The sequence below is a fragment of the Tenrec ecaudatus genome, chromosome 3 (genome assembly GCF_050624435.1).
Source record: "Tenrec ecaudatus isolate mTenEca1 chromosome 3, mTenEca1.hap1, whole genome shotgun sequence".
Taxonomy (NCBI): Eukaryota; Metazoa; Chordata; class Mammalia; order Afrosoricida; family Tenrecidae; genus Tenrec; species Tenrec ecaudatus.
This window is the reverse complement of record NC_134532.1, coordinates 19,964,909-19,977,987: the sequence shown is the minus strand read 5'-3', so window position 1 is coordinate 19,977,987 and position 13,079 is coordinate 19,964,909. Positions and strand designations below refer to the sequence as shown.

Sequence of the window (13,079 nt, the reverse complement as noted above, 5' to 3'; positions counted from 1 at the left end):
AGCTAACGGGAGCGGGGCGGGGGGGGGAGCAGAATAAGAATAACAATATTTCAGGTTTGGAACAAAAAGACATCTGCTTGAGACCCAGCAGGCACCCTAGATTAAAGTATTGTCTATCTAGAAAACTAATCCTTCAAATTTAGGGGATGACCATAGACACTATTTAAAATGTCCCTTTCCCAGGGGACTCTGCTGCATCTAAAATGTGTGCATTTACAACCAAAGTCAGCTGTTGGGAACCGGACATAATCAGCCTGACAAAACCAATTCCATATTGCCTGCCCGGCAGCCTCAACCTTATCTTACCCTGACAAACACCAGATGGCCCACCTTTGTTTATTCCAGCACCAGACATTCCAGTCGTAGATTTGTGTCTGTCTGCCCTGTGTGCTCTACACCCCCCGTCCTCCCTTTTTTTATCTTCCCTTGGAATTCCTTTGTTTGCCTCACCCTTTAAAAAGCTTGTGTAGCAATAAACTGAGACCTTGACAAGAATCTGCTTGGTCTCGCTCCTCTCTCGCCCGTTTCTCTTTCAGGCTGGGTCCCCCTCGGAACTCCTCGAATAACTGAGTCCCGCCAGTCAGGGCAAGTGGCGCCCAACGTGGGGCCTGAGGTGTGGACCCTTGCCGGTTGGACCCCCAGCTCCAGAAGAGCTCCCAGAAGAAGACGCCCAGCCGGACCCCGATGAAGAGATGAAGAAGAAGTCGTGGACTGTCTTCGCCGCTCACGAAGACTGATCAGCCTCGGTGAGTAGAACTTCGTCCGTCCCATAGAGATGGGCCAAAAACTAACTAAAGAGATGGTCTTTATAAAGGACCTTAAAGTTTCCCTCAGAGAGAGAGGAGTAAGAGTTAAGAAAAAGGATTTGATAAGATTCTTTCTTTTTGTAGACAAAGTCTGTCCATGGTTTATAGTGAATGGGCCTGAAATACATCGTGGGAAATGGCAAAAGGTCGGGAGGGATTTAAATGACAAACTGCATAAAGAAGGACCCGATGCTGTTCCCGCCGCAGTTTTTTCTTATTGGGGATTGATCAGGGACATTGTTGAGGCCGCTTCTAAGGACCCAGATAAGCAACAACTTCTCTCGGTGGCGGAATATTGCCTCCACCCACTTTCTCGCTCGGCCTCCGTTTCTTCCCTTTGTTCGGATAAAAACCCTTCCAAATCTTCCTCGGTAATCATAGAAGTGCCAGGTTCAGAGAAACCTGACTCAGAAAAGCCCGCTGCGGGGGAGCCTGCCCCCACTACCTCCCATTACCTTCCCCTCCCACAAGAGAAGTATAGCCTCAAAAATTTGCCTGCTACCTACCCTGTGTTTTCCAAAGCCACTAATGACGAGCCCCTAGACCCAGAGGACGTGGCCACTCTGGAGGAAGAAGCGGCACGTTACCATAACCCTGACTGGCCCCCTGTCCTTTTAGCCAGACCTCCACCTTATAACAATCAGATGTGCGCCCCCGCTCTCCCAGTCCCCGCCGCCTTAATGCCCGCCCTCTCTGAGGCAAAGGCAAAACTTTGCTCCCAAGTCGCTGAATTAAAAGAAGTTTTAAACCTCCAAAAGGATTTCGCCCGCCTTTCCGCGGAACTTTCTGTAAGGTTTATTTGGGCGCGAAACAGAACCAGAGATCCAATTAAGAAAGTTTTAGAAGCAGGCTTTATTGAGAAGCTTGCGGGCGGGATCAGCAACTCAGGGCATTGAGTTATTGAAGCCGTGCAGAGGGAAGTGTGAATGGTGTTTTTATACCCCTTTCTGACAGGCACAGGGGGAAAAAGGGGGATAACTATGCTTACGCAAGGGATTGTAAGAAAAGGAAGTAATTGTTAAAATTTTCTGGGAGTTGGGTGGGCGTTGGGCAAACTAGCAGAGCAAGCGTCTAGAAGTTGGGCAAGCTGACTGAGCAAGCGTCCTATTAGTAAAAATATGCTGGTTTTATACAAGGGAGGGGGTGTCGCGCGCTCAGTCTCGCCAGCAAGAAGGACGCGCCACAACAGGATTCTTCCACAGGTGTTTAATGCGGGTTCGATTTGCAGATGCGGAAAAAGACCCTGAAGCCCCAAACTACTGCTGCTTATATGCGCTCTATGGGGACGTGCTGTGCATTGATTGGTGCGTTTGCCAGAACCCTTATTAGCATACTCCAGGGTGGATTTATGACTACGTCATCTAAGCAGTGCGCATACTCTAAGTGGTTGTTTACCACTTAACTGGGCCACCGCCCTGACTGCCCAGCGCCATCTTGTAATGGCGGCGAGAGCTGCGGCTTCCCACATCTCCTCCTTTCTTATTTATTTTAGGCCTAATCCATCGATCCATCCCGGAGCCTCCAGCAGCCCCAGGAGATCAAGATGGATATAAGAACCCAAATCTGGTCACCCTGATGCGTGCAATGAGCAGAGCTCCGCATGGTGCAAGGGCTGGCCAAGATCCAATTTCTGTCACTCTTCCCAGTGCAATGGGGTCTTCCCCTTGGCGTGCGAGAGCTGACAACTTATGGGGGTTAGTTTTCTTTTAACAAAGAAAGCCAAAGATCATGGGAACCACCGCACTCAATCGCTAAGAGCACCTGCGCAATGATGACCTTGGCACGCCTTTGCTGAGCTTTAAGTTTGCAGAGCAATCATAGCAACAACACTCCTCCACAGCACATTATTGCAGCAAATGTAAACACCCCCACCCACTCCTTAAATTAGGAAAATGCAGATGAAAGCCAAGAAGAAAAAATTTCAAGGGTAAGGGGTTCCACGTGTGTTCCATTCAATAGGACAACTTGATTCAGGAGGTCTTCTTGCAGCTGGTTCAACTATTTGGTCCATTGTCCTGTGAGATACTGAGAAATACTAGCACTCAATGCACTAAAATTATCATATAACACTGGAGTGATGCAAAGCGCTGTGGTGGAAGAGACACAGCTTAATTGTACCATAGTGGTAAACTGGTTGATTTGCTGCTGGAGCAAATCTGTTTTTTGATTTAATTAAAAAATGCCAGAGGTCAGATGGGCATCCACACGCTGACATTGCAGTAACGCTTCAGCGGTTTGAGACACAATACTGTTCTTAATTCCCTGTGCTACCGGGGCCCATATCACCATTAGCGTCAATAGTAGCGCTGGATGGATCGCTGTCCTCTTCATTCTTTCTGCTCCCACGATCTTCATCCTCCTTCTTAATTAGTCTCACCAGTCTCTCTGGCACCCAGATGGGGTTTTCTTCTTCCTGTGGAAAAACACAAAATGATTAATATGAGGTCCGGGCCATACCATTTGTTGTCTAGGACATTTTTCCACCGGGCCATTTCCTTTGGTGGCTTTGGCCATTGCCCGTGTCTGTCTGCAGCTGATTGGCCTTTCTCATCCAAATTTTTAAAATTTAGGGTGAAAAGGGTTAGAGATAAAGCCATTCTAGGGGTAGTGACCGTCACGGTCTCTATTCCCCCTTTTTGCTTTGATAAATATTGCTTTAGAGTGCGATGACATCGTTCCACAATTCCTTGCCCTTGGGGATTGTACAGCAAACCCCTGAAGTGCTTCACTTGCATTTGCAAGCAAAACTGTCGGAACTTGGTGGAAGTGTATGCAGGCCCATTATCTGTTTTTAACATGGTGGGCTTGCCCCATGCACTCCAGGCTTCTAAGCAGTGTTGAATTACTTGGCTGGATTTTTCCCCCGTTAGGGGTGTTGCATGTACAATGCCAGAACTGGTGTCCACTGACACATGCACGTACTGCAACTTTCCAAAAGCAGATACATGGGTAACGTCCATTTGCCAGATGTTGAGAGGACGGATGCCTCGAGGGTTTACCACGACCGAGGGTTTGGAAATAAATTCTGCACACTTGGCGCACTGCAACACAATAGTGTGAGCCTCTGCGCGAGTAATTGGAAACTTAATGCGTAGGGTGGCAGCAGGCACATGATACAGCTCATGAAAGTCTTTAGCAAGTTCAAAGTGGGATTTAGTTAACACAGGGAAAGCTCTTGTAGCTTGATCAGCCAAATCATTACTTTTTACCATGGGTCCCGGGAGCAAGCTATGAACACGTATATGCTGAATATAAAATGGGTGTTTTCGTTGCAAAATACATTTTCTAATTTGAGACACGATGTCTGCTACCTTGCTGGATTGCTTAATGTAGCCAGCAATTTCCAGCTTAGACACCGCGTTGACTACGTAATGGGAGTCAGATATGATGTTAATTGGCTCCGTGAATTTCTTAAAAACTTCTAAGACCACCAAACATTCTACTAATTGGGGTGCATCAGCTAAAAATTGTAATGTAGTCACTTGATCGTTTATTACATAACATCCTTTGCCTGTACTAGAGCCATCTGTATAAATGTCTAAAGCTTCCTTAATGGGGTTGTTAACAGTGACATGGGGAAAAATTACTGGATGAGCAGTCACAAATTGCAACAAGGAATGTTTAGGATAATGGTTTTCTATTAGTCCATTAAAACTGCATTTAAAAATTGCCCACTCATCTGTAGTGGCGCACAGTGTAGAAACTTGCTTACTAGTATATGGGACAATGACGCTGCTAGGCTCTCTTCCAAAATGCATAATAGCTGTCTTAACACCCCTTAGGGCCATTGTGGCTACCATAAAAGGGTAGTGTTCAATAGTTTTGGAAGGTGAGGAGTGGGCATGGATCCACAACAAAGGCCCAGTCTGCCACAAGACCGCAGTTGGCGCGCAGGCAATTTTTAGAATGCACAGCTGAAAAGGAGATTTTATGTCTATTCTATCTAACTGCGCTTCAGAAATGGCCTTTTCAACCTGTTCTAATACTTTCTGGGCTTGAGGAGTGATTTCTCGAGGAGAAGTAACAAGGCTTTCTCCTTCCAAGATATTGAACAATGGCTTAAGGTCAGCAGTGGATACCTTTAAATATGGGCGGAGCCAATTGATATCTCCTAGCAACTTTTGAAAATCATTTAATGTCTTTAACTGATCCTTCCGTATAGTCAATTTTTGAGGTATTATGTGACAAGGGCTTATTGTGGCTCCTAAAAACTGTCCAATTGAAGATTGTTGGACCTTATCTGGTGCTATGGCTAACTGATGGGATTCTAATTCCTTAACTACCTCTCTGTATCCCTGCTGCACATCTGGCTCCTCTTCTCCAGTTATTAATATGTCATCCATGTAATGGTAGATTTTTAACTGACCAAATTTTTCTCTGACGGGTGCTAGTGCGTGGTCCACAAATAACTGGCACATAGTAGGACTATTGGCCATTTTCTGTGGCAAAACTCGCCACTGAAAGCGTTTGTCAGGTTCTTCATGATTAATGGAGGGTAGGGTAAAGGCAAATCTTTCCTTATCTTTCTTATGCAAAGGGATGGAGAAAAAACAATCCTTAATGTCTATTATAATGATGGTCCAGCCTTTAGGTATTGCAGATAGCAATGGGAGGCCTTTCTGCACAGGGCCCATGAGTGACATTTGGGCGTTGATGGCTCTTAAATCATGCAACAATCTCCACTTCCCTGATTTTTTCTTAATAACAAATATGGGTGTGTTCCACGGGGACACGGATGGTTCTAAATGTCCTAGTTCTAGCTGTTCCTTAACTAGCCTTTGTGCTGCAATTAATTTTTCTACTGGGAGCGGCCACTGTGGTACCCTAACTGGCTCTGCTGAGAGCCACGGAATGGGTAGCGGCTCCGCAGTGGCCCCTAGGAAAAACCCAGACCTGTGCGATCTTTCTTCACTGCTACCTCTATTGGTTCAGGACGACCCTGTAGGTGTTTCCCAACTCCCTTTCCCGGTACATATCCCATTTTTTGCATAAGTTCTTGACTTATAGGTGAGTAATCATTGGTTAGTATTAATCCTAGGTCTGTCAACATGTCCCTTCCCCACAAATTTACAGGTAAGGGGAGGACATATGGTTGTAACTGGCCTGATTGTCCTTCCTCAGCTTTCCAGTGCAACCGTCTGGTGCTTATCATAGGCATGGATGCATACCCGAGTCCTTGTAGAGACTGTGAAGATTGTGTTACCAGCCAGCAGGAAGGCCACCATTTGGTGGATATAATGCTTTTGTCTGCCCCTTTGTCTAATATACCTTCAAAGGTTTTCCCTTCAATGTCCAATGTCAAAGTTGGGGGTTGATCTAACTGCACTGAGAAAAAGGCCCCAGCTTCTCCTGATGATCCAAAGCTCATTTTTTCTCTACTAACTTTAGTACTTGGGAATAGTGCATGCTTGCTAGACAACACCAAGAGCTGCGCGATACGGTCTCCAGGTGAGATGGCATATATTCCTCGTGGGGAGGAGCACATTGCCTTTACTTGTCCTGTAAAATCCTGATCAATGACTCCTGGGTGCACAATTAAGCCTTTTAAGGTGGTGGAGGACCTACCAAGCAGCAAGCTCACGGTGCCTTCTGGAAGGGGACCATAAAAATCCGTAGGGATGGGCTGGCATCCCTGCTGTGGCGTTAGTACTGCTCTGGTGGTGGAACTGAGGTCCACCCCTGCGAATCCCGCAGTGGCCCTTTTGGGAGTGGCCTCCCCAGTGGGCGGAGGCCCTCCTCCTGGATTGCCCCATACATTTGCGGGCCCTGGGGATGAGGGCCCCGCTTCCCGTTTTTTGGCTCCTAGTCATTTTGCTCTAGGGGGCGCCCCTTGCTATCTTTCACAGATCTGCATTCGTTGTCCCAATGTCTACCCTTACCACACCGAGGGCAAACTCCCGGGGTCCTTTTGGTCCCTATCCTAGTTTGACTCGCGGTGCCAGTAGGGCAATGTTTTTTAATGTGTCCTTCCTTACCACACTGAAAGCATTTTAGGGGGCCTCTTTTTAGGGCCGCCAATACTGCAGCAGCCAATCCTGTATTTGTCAAAGGACCACCAACTTCCCTGCAAGCCTTCATCCATGCCTGCAGTCCTTTGGACTTCCAGGGCGTTATAACTGTTCTACATTCTTTAGTACACTGCTCAAAAACTAACTGCTCAATGAGAGGCATGGCTGTTTCCTGATCTCCAAAGATTTTTCCTGCCGCTTCCAACATACGGGCGACAAAATCTGAGAAAGGCTCAGTAGGTCCCTGTATAATTTTATTTAAGTTACCTCTAACCTCTCCTTTATTAGGCAAGGTCCTCCATGCCTTGCTCGCGGCAGTATTTATTTGTTGATATACCTGTATTGGGAAGGCTGTTTGATTGTTAACCCATCTTCCTTGACCTGTCAGCATTTCAAAATTCCATGCGGGTTGCCCCGCCGCGGCATTTTTCCTAGCCTGAGCCATTAATAGGTCCTGCCACAAGGATTTCCACTCCAAATACTGTCCTGTTGTCAAGACTGCTTTTGTAACAAAAGTCCAATCAGCAGGTGTCATAGCATTGCCTGTAAGTCTCTCAATCAGGGACTGAGTATAATTTGCATTGACACCATAAGATCTTACTGCTTCAGCTAAGTCCTTCACTTGCTTATGCTCTAAAGGCGTATGATAACGAGCATTATTCTGGTCTTCAAATACTGGGTACATTTGTTGTATTGCTCTGCGGGTACCGGGTGGGCAAAAGGAGTATCCACACCCTTTCTGCCTGTTCTCGCTATAAGGGGGTGGTGTGGACAGGCTCACAGCGGTTACTTGAAAAGCATTATACCGTCCCTCCTCGTAGCGAGCGGCTGCCTCCTCTAACTGTTCCTCTTCTTCCTCTGATAACTCAAGAAGCTCTAGTTCTCGCCACGGGTACAAGGGCTCCGAATGGCGGGCACGGCTCTTCTTCTGTTGATCAACTTCCTCTTTTAATTTTAACTGCGCAGCCTCCTCATTTTTAACAGCTTTGTGCTGCTTCCTACGAGCTCCTTGTTCTTCCTCCCGCTCTGTTTCTGACATGCTCTCCTGAACATCTTCTAAAGCCTGCTGCCCTTGGCGCAATGGCTGCTCACACTCTTTGTCCTCAATGCATGCTTTCACTAGCTTCCAAATGGGTCTAATCCCCGGCTTCAGCCGTCCGGCTTCAGCGGCTCGGTCTATGTCTCGCCCTAGCTTATTCCAGCTCGCGGATGTTAGCGAGCCTGTGGAAACAAACCATGGTGCTATCTCATCTATGTTTTTTACAAATTTACACAAAGTCTGTTCTGAAATTTTTAATCCTCTATTTCTCAATAGGGCATCGAGAGCCGTAACCATAGTCTTTATTGCCGCGTTCCCCATGTTGCCTGCTTATGTATACAAAGACTTAACACACGGGCGCGCACGGATTTATCTACACCCGATTTATGCGCGATAAAGAAAAGGCAGCTGGCTGTTCGCCGTTAAAACCGAAAGCGGAAGTATTCACACGCCAACACTCAAGCACCAGCAAGCGGCTTAACAATCATTCAGGCTCATGTCTCTCAGAACTTACCATTTCTTCCCACGCCGTGCGGTTCTGAATCCTCCCTGATGACAGGGGGTCTCCGCTCATGCCGGAGGTGGTCGTTCCCGAGTTTCGGCACCACTTGTCGCGCGCTCAGTCTCGCCAGCAAGAAGGACGCGCCACAACAGGATTCTTCCACAGGCGTTTAATGTGGGTTCGATTTGCAGATGCGGAAAAAGACCTTGAAGCCCCAAACTACTGCTGCTTATATGCGCTCTATGGGGACGTGCTGTGCATTGATTGGTGTGTTCACCAGAACCCTTATTAGCATACTCCAGGGTGGAGTTATGACTACGTCATCTAAGCAGTGCGCATGCTCTAAGTGGTTGTTTACCACTTAACTGGGCCACCGCCCTGACTGCCCGGCGCCATCTTGTAATGGCGGCGAGAGCTGCGGCTTCCCACAAGGGGGGGTAGGTACAGGGTAAGTTACAAGAACTTAACATAGTTCCAAAATCAAAATGGAGTTACTTGTGCTAAGATCCTTCATCCCAGACTCCACCCTATAGGGAAAATGGACGATGTTGTCTTTCCGTAACTGCTTCATGCTGACCATGGACGACGATTTAAGGGGGGAGGGGGGCTTTGTAAGGCGGAGTACTGGGATTCTAGGGTCGACGCACGATGGGGGAATTCATATCGAGGCTCCCAGACAGTTTCATATTGGGGTTCATGCAGCTGCAACATCATTTGGTGAACTGCAGCTTGGGTGATGTTGCGGAGCCTGTTTTGGAAAAACTGGATAAAACAAGGAGCAATTAAAAATAAAAGTGTAATTAAAATTATGGGTCCTATTATGGGGGCTAAAAAGGAGTACAGAGAAGTGCTCCACCAGGGAATAGTTCCATCTGTTGTTGGCCTGGTGCTCTGTAACTCACGGCTTAGTTTGTTAGTGATCTGGATATTGGTTTTCACAATTCCCAACTCATTGATGTAATAACAGCATTCCTCCTGGAGGAAGAGGCAGGTTCCTCCCTTTTCTGCCGTGATGAGGTCTAGAGCGCGACGGTTCTGTAAGGTAACTTGAGCAATAGAGGTTATTTGTTTTTGTAAGGAGTCTAAAGATTCTGCGGAGATATCGAATGTCGATTGGAAGCGTTCAGCTAACTGATTGGTTGTGGTGATGGAGTGTCCCAGGGTGCCACCACTCAGTCCCACCGCGACTGGTGAGTACGCTTAGGGAAAGGCCTACAATAACGGGGAGAAAAACTGCTTTTTTACTGTGGTGACTATGTGTCTGGGTGTATTTGTTCTGGAATTTAGCTGGGGTGTAGACAGTGAGCTGCGGAACTAGAGTGACAGGTAGGCACAAGAAGGCAGACCTGCTACTGATGTTAAGAAGTTTGGTGAGTGTATAATTGCACCAGAAGAAAAATTCTGCTGGTGCTGTTATTGGCTGGGAGGATGGCATTGTGGTGTTGCACAGTTGAGTGGATGCATTGGAGTAGCAAAACGGCACCTGTGCGTACCCTGGTGTGAAGTACAGAGGGACATTGGGGATAATTATGGGTTGCATGGTGGAGACCTTAAGTGCAGATGACCAGCTGGGAACTGGGACTGCTGCTAGAGGAGGGCATTCCAGGGCTGCACACATGAGGCAGGTGGAAAGGTTGCCTAATTTAGCAAGGTTGGTGATGGCCAGTCCCTGCTGTAGCAGGGCGATCCAGGAGAAGAGAGACTTGGAAGGTTTAGAAATTTGGTTAATGAGTTGCTGTTTTGGGATCTGAATATTACGGTGGATGGTGGATTGGACCTGGGCTAACAACCTTTATATGAACAGTTTAGCATTAGGATATGTGCTGTGGGAGTTAAAATACCAGCCTCCCTTGACTGGTTTGGTCTATCTGTTGTTGTACGGGTCAGGGATGGTTAAGGGGAATTGTATTCCTGACCAAAAGAACAGGTGGGATTTGGTTACAGGGTAGGGGCGAGCATGGTGAATATTGTAGGACCTTCAGGGCACCCTGTGTTTTGTTTTACCCATTTTTGTGCACAAGCGGGGTTAGAGGTTTGGTCATATAGAAAACAAACGATGGGGGAAGTTGGTTTTGGGAGAAGGTGCGCATTCAGGGAGTTGGAACTGTGTTTGAACAAGGTGAAATTAAGGTAGACTGGGCCAGAATAACTAGTGACCAGGCAATCAGCTGTGGCTAGGAGATAACTTTTTCCAGTGAGTAGGTGATGCTGGTGATATTGGGGGTTAGTTACATTTTCAGTGAGAAAAAAACCTCCAGGCGAAAGGGGAAGTTAATGCTAGGCTTAGCTGGCTGGTTTGGTGAGGCGAGTGAGGCGGAGAGACATAGGACCAGTAGACTGAACAGACCACTGGGGAACATGATTAACTTTGGTTACTGGTTTGACTCTGGAGAGGTATATCCAAGAGTGTAGACCTACTACTTTGACAGCCGAGAGAGTGGTGAGAATGACAGTGTACAGACCTTCCCACTGAGGTGCCAAAGGTTTGGGTGTTAAAGATTTAATACGGTATCTCCAGGATGTACTGACTGGGAGGTTGGGAGAGGCTGGAGAAGATTCAGGGATAACGGAGTTAACGTGTTGTCTAAGGAGGTTGCGGAGTAAAGAAAAATATGGTAAATATGAGGCTAATGGAGGGCTGTCACTGGGAGGGAAAGGGGAGAAAAGGAAGGGTCGCCTATAAAATATTTCAAATGGACTGAGGCTGGACAGCTCCAGAGGGAATGGGGAGGGTGCGTGCAAACGGGTAAGAGCAAAAGGTAATAGCTTGCATAGTGTAATAATAACATCCTGATAAAATTGCTTTACGCACAAACAATTTCTTGGGACTAATCTTATTTTAACACTTTCCTCCCTTCAAACGTCCCTCCGAGAAACTATTTTTTGTTCACCTTGCCAGGCAGCACACCCTTGCGGGTCCGCTAAAGAGCATGTCCCTAAAACAAAGAAGGCCAAACCTGCCCAGCTCTTGCTCCCCGTTCTCACCCGCTCCACCAGGTCCTCCCCAAGGTCCACCCCTGATAACCCTCAGGCAGAGTCCGCCGGCTCCCCGCCCGTGGGCTCTGGTAACGAGGACGGGGAGGCGAAAAACGATAACACGTCGGGGTCTGAGAACGAAAACGAAAGCGGGAGCGAAGATGAGGAGCCGCCTGTACAGGGGACTGGCTCTAAAACTCGGGAATTCCGTAAGATCCACCTTAAAAACTTAAAGGAACTCAACACCGCAGTCCGAACTTACGGAGCCAACGCCCCTTACACCTTAAGTGTTTTGGACGCCGTCTCCCGCGAGGGCCATATGCTTCCCGCCGAGTGGACGCAAGTAGTGCAGGCTGTTTTGACTCGAGTCCAGTTTTTAACTTGGAAAGCCGATTTTTTGGATAGATGTCAGTCTATTGCCGCCACTAACCTCAAATCCCCTCGATCACCTTCGGCTGCTTGGACCTTTAAAAAGCTTAGTGGGCAGGGCAAGTATGCTGCTGAAACACACCAGCAACGCTTCCCAATCGGTCTCTTAGCCCAAACTGCCAATGCCGCCCTTGGCGCGTGGCGAGCGCTTCCCACTTAAGGTTCAGCCATTATCCCCCTCACTAAAATAACTCAAGGGCTGCAGGAGCCATACAATGAGTTCATTAGCCGCCTTTTGGAAGGGGCCGAACGGACCCTCGACCATGAGGCTGCTAGTGATAAGCTCATTAAACAGCTGGCCTATGAAAATGCTAATTTCTCCTGCAGGGCGGTTATGCGCGGCAAGGCTAGAGATAAGACCCTTGATGAAATGTTACACTTGTGCCAGGATATCGACCCTTTTTCCGCTAAGGTTTCCCAGGCCATTTATCTTGCAGTGGGCGCCGCCTTGCAGGTCAATAATTCTTCGAAAAATTGTTTTAAGTGCGGCCAACCAGGACAGTTCGCCCGGCAGTGCCCTGTCGCAGCCCCCTTCTTCACTAAAATTACCTCCCCTGCGGAATCGAGCGCCTGCCCCGCCATCCCCGCTACCCCTTGCCCCCGATGTAAAAAGGGAAAGCATTGGGTTACTGCCTGCCGCTCCATTACCGATATCAACAGGCGTCCCTTGCCTCCGCTCTCGGGAAACGGCCAGCGGGGCCAGCCCCGAGCCCTTGAACCCATTCCCTTTGTTCCGGCCTTGGGGAACAGCCGGCAGCCCGACCCTCCCTGTACCGGGCCACCCCAGGAAATGCAGGAGTGGACCTGTGTACCGCCACCCCCACAATACTAACCCCCGAAGATGGAGTGCGAATTATCGACACTGGAATTTTTGGCCCCCCACCACCAGGCACCTTTTTTTCTGATTTTGGGACACTCTTCAACCACCCTAAATGGTATTACTGTTCACCCCTCATTGGTAGATAGTGATTATGCAGGAGAAATAAAGATTTTGGCAAGTGTTTCTAAAGGTATTGTTTCCATCCTGCGAGGGCAGCGCCTGGCTCCAGGCCCTACCGCTGCCTCTGAACACTTCTCACCCGGCGATCAGCAATACTCGTGGTGCCTCCCGACCGGGCTCCTCTGACCTTTATTGGGTCCAGGCCATTACTAAGGATCGCCCAACACTTACTCTTAAGATCCAGAGAAAGGCCTTTGAGGGCATCTTAGACTCTGGAGCAGACTCCACTGTCCTTTCTCAAAGCTCCTGGCCTTCTGCTTGGCCTTTATAGGCCTCTTTAACTCATCCGCAAGGGATTGGGCAGTCAAAAAATACCCTG

The 13,079-nt window shown here is 48.1% G+C and overlaps 1 protein-coding gene across 1 annotated transcript; it reads left to right on the top strand.

Annotated features, from left to right (window-relative positions):
* Nucleotides 1-775: 775 nt before the first annotated feature.
* On the top strand, nucleotides 776-12,592 carry LOC142443164 (endogenous retrovirus group K member 10 Gag polyprotein-like). Its single transcript, XM_075544705.1, has 3 exons — nucleotides 776-1,594; nucleotides 11,255-11,674; nucleotides 11,966-12,592. The coding sequence occupies exons 1-3, from the start codon at nucleotides 776-778 to the stop codon at nucleotides 12,590-12,592; spliced, it is 1,866 nt and encodes a 621-aa protein (XP_075400820.1).
* The last annotated feature ends 487 nt before the right edge of the window (nucleotides 12,593-13,079 follow it).

Excerpts from the sequence above, each read along its gene's own strand:
- LOC142443164 (XM_075544705.1), top strand. The coding sequence starts at position 776 with ATGGGCCAAAAACTAACTAAAGAGATGGTCTTTATAAAGGACCTTAAA. Across the intron at positions 1,595-11,254 it reads GCCTTTCCGCGGAACTTTCT|GCAGCACACCCTTGCGGGTC; the intron begins GTAAGGTTTATT and ends TCACCTTGCCAG. Across the intron at positions 11,675-11,965 it reads TTCCCGCCGAGTGGACGCAA|GAGCCATACAATGAGTTCAT; the intron begins GTAGTGCAGGCT and ends CAAGGGCTGCAG.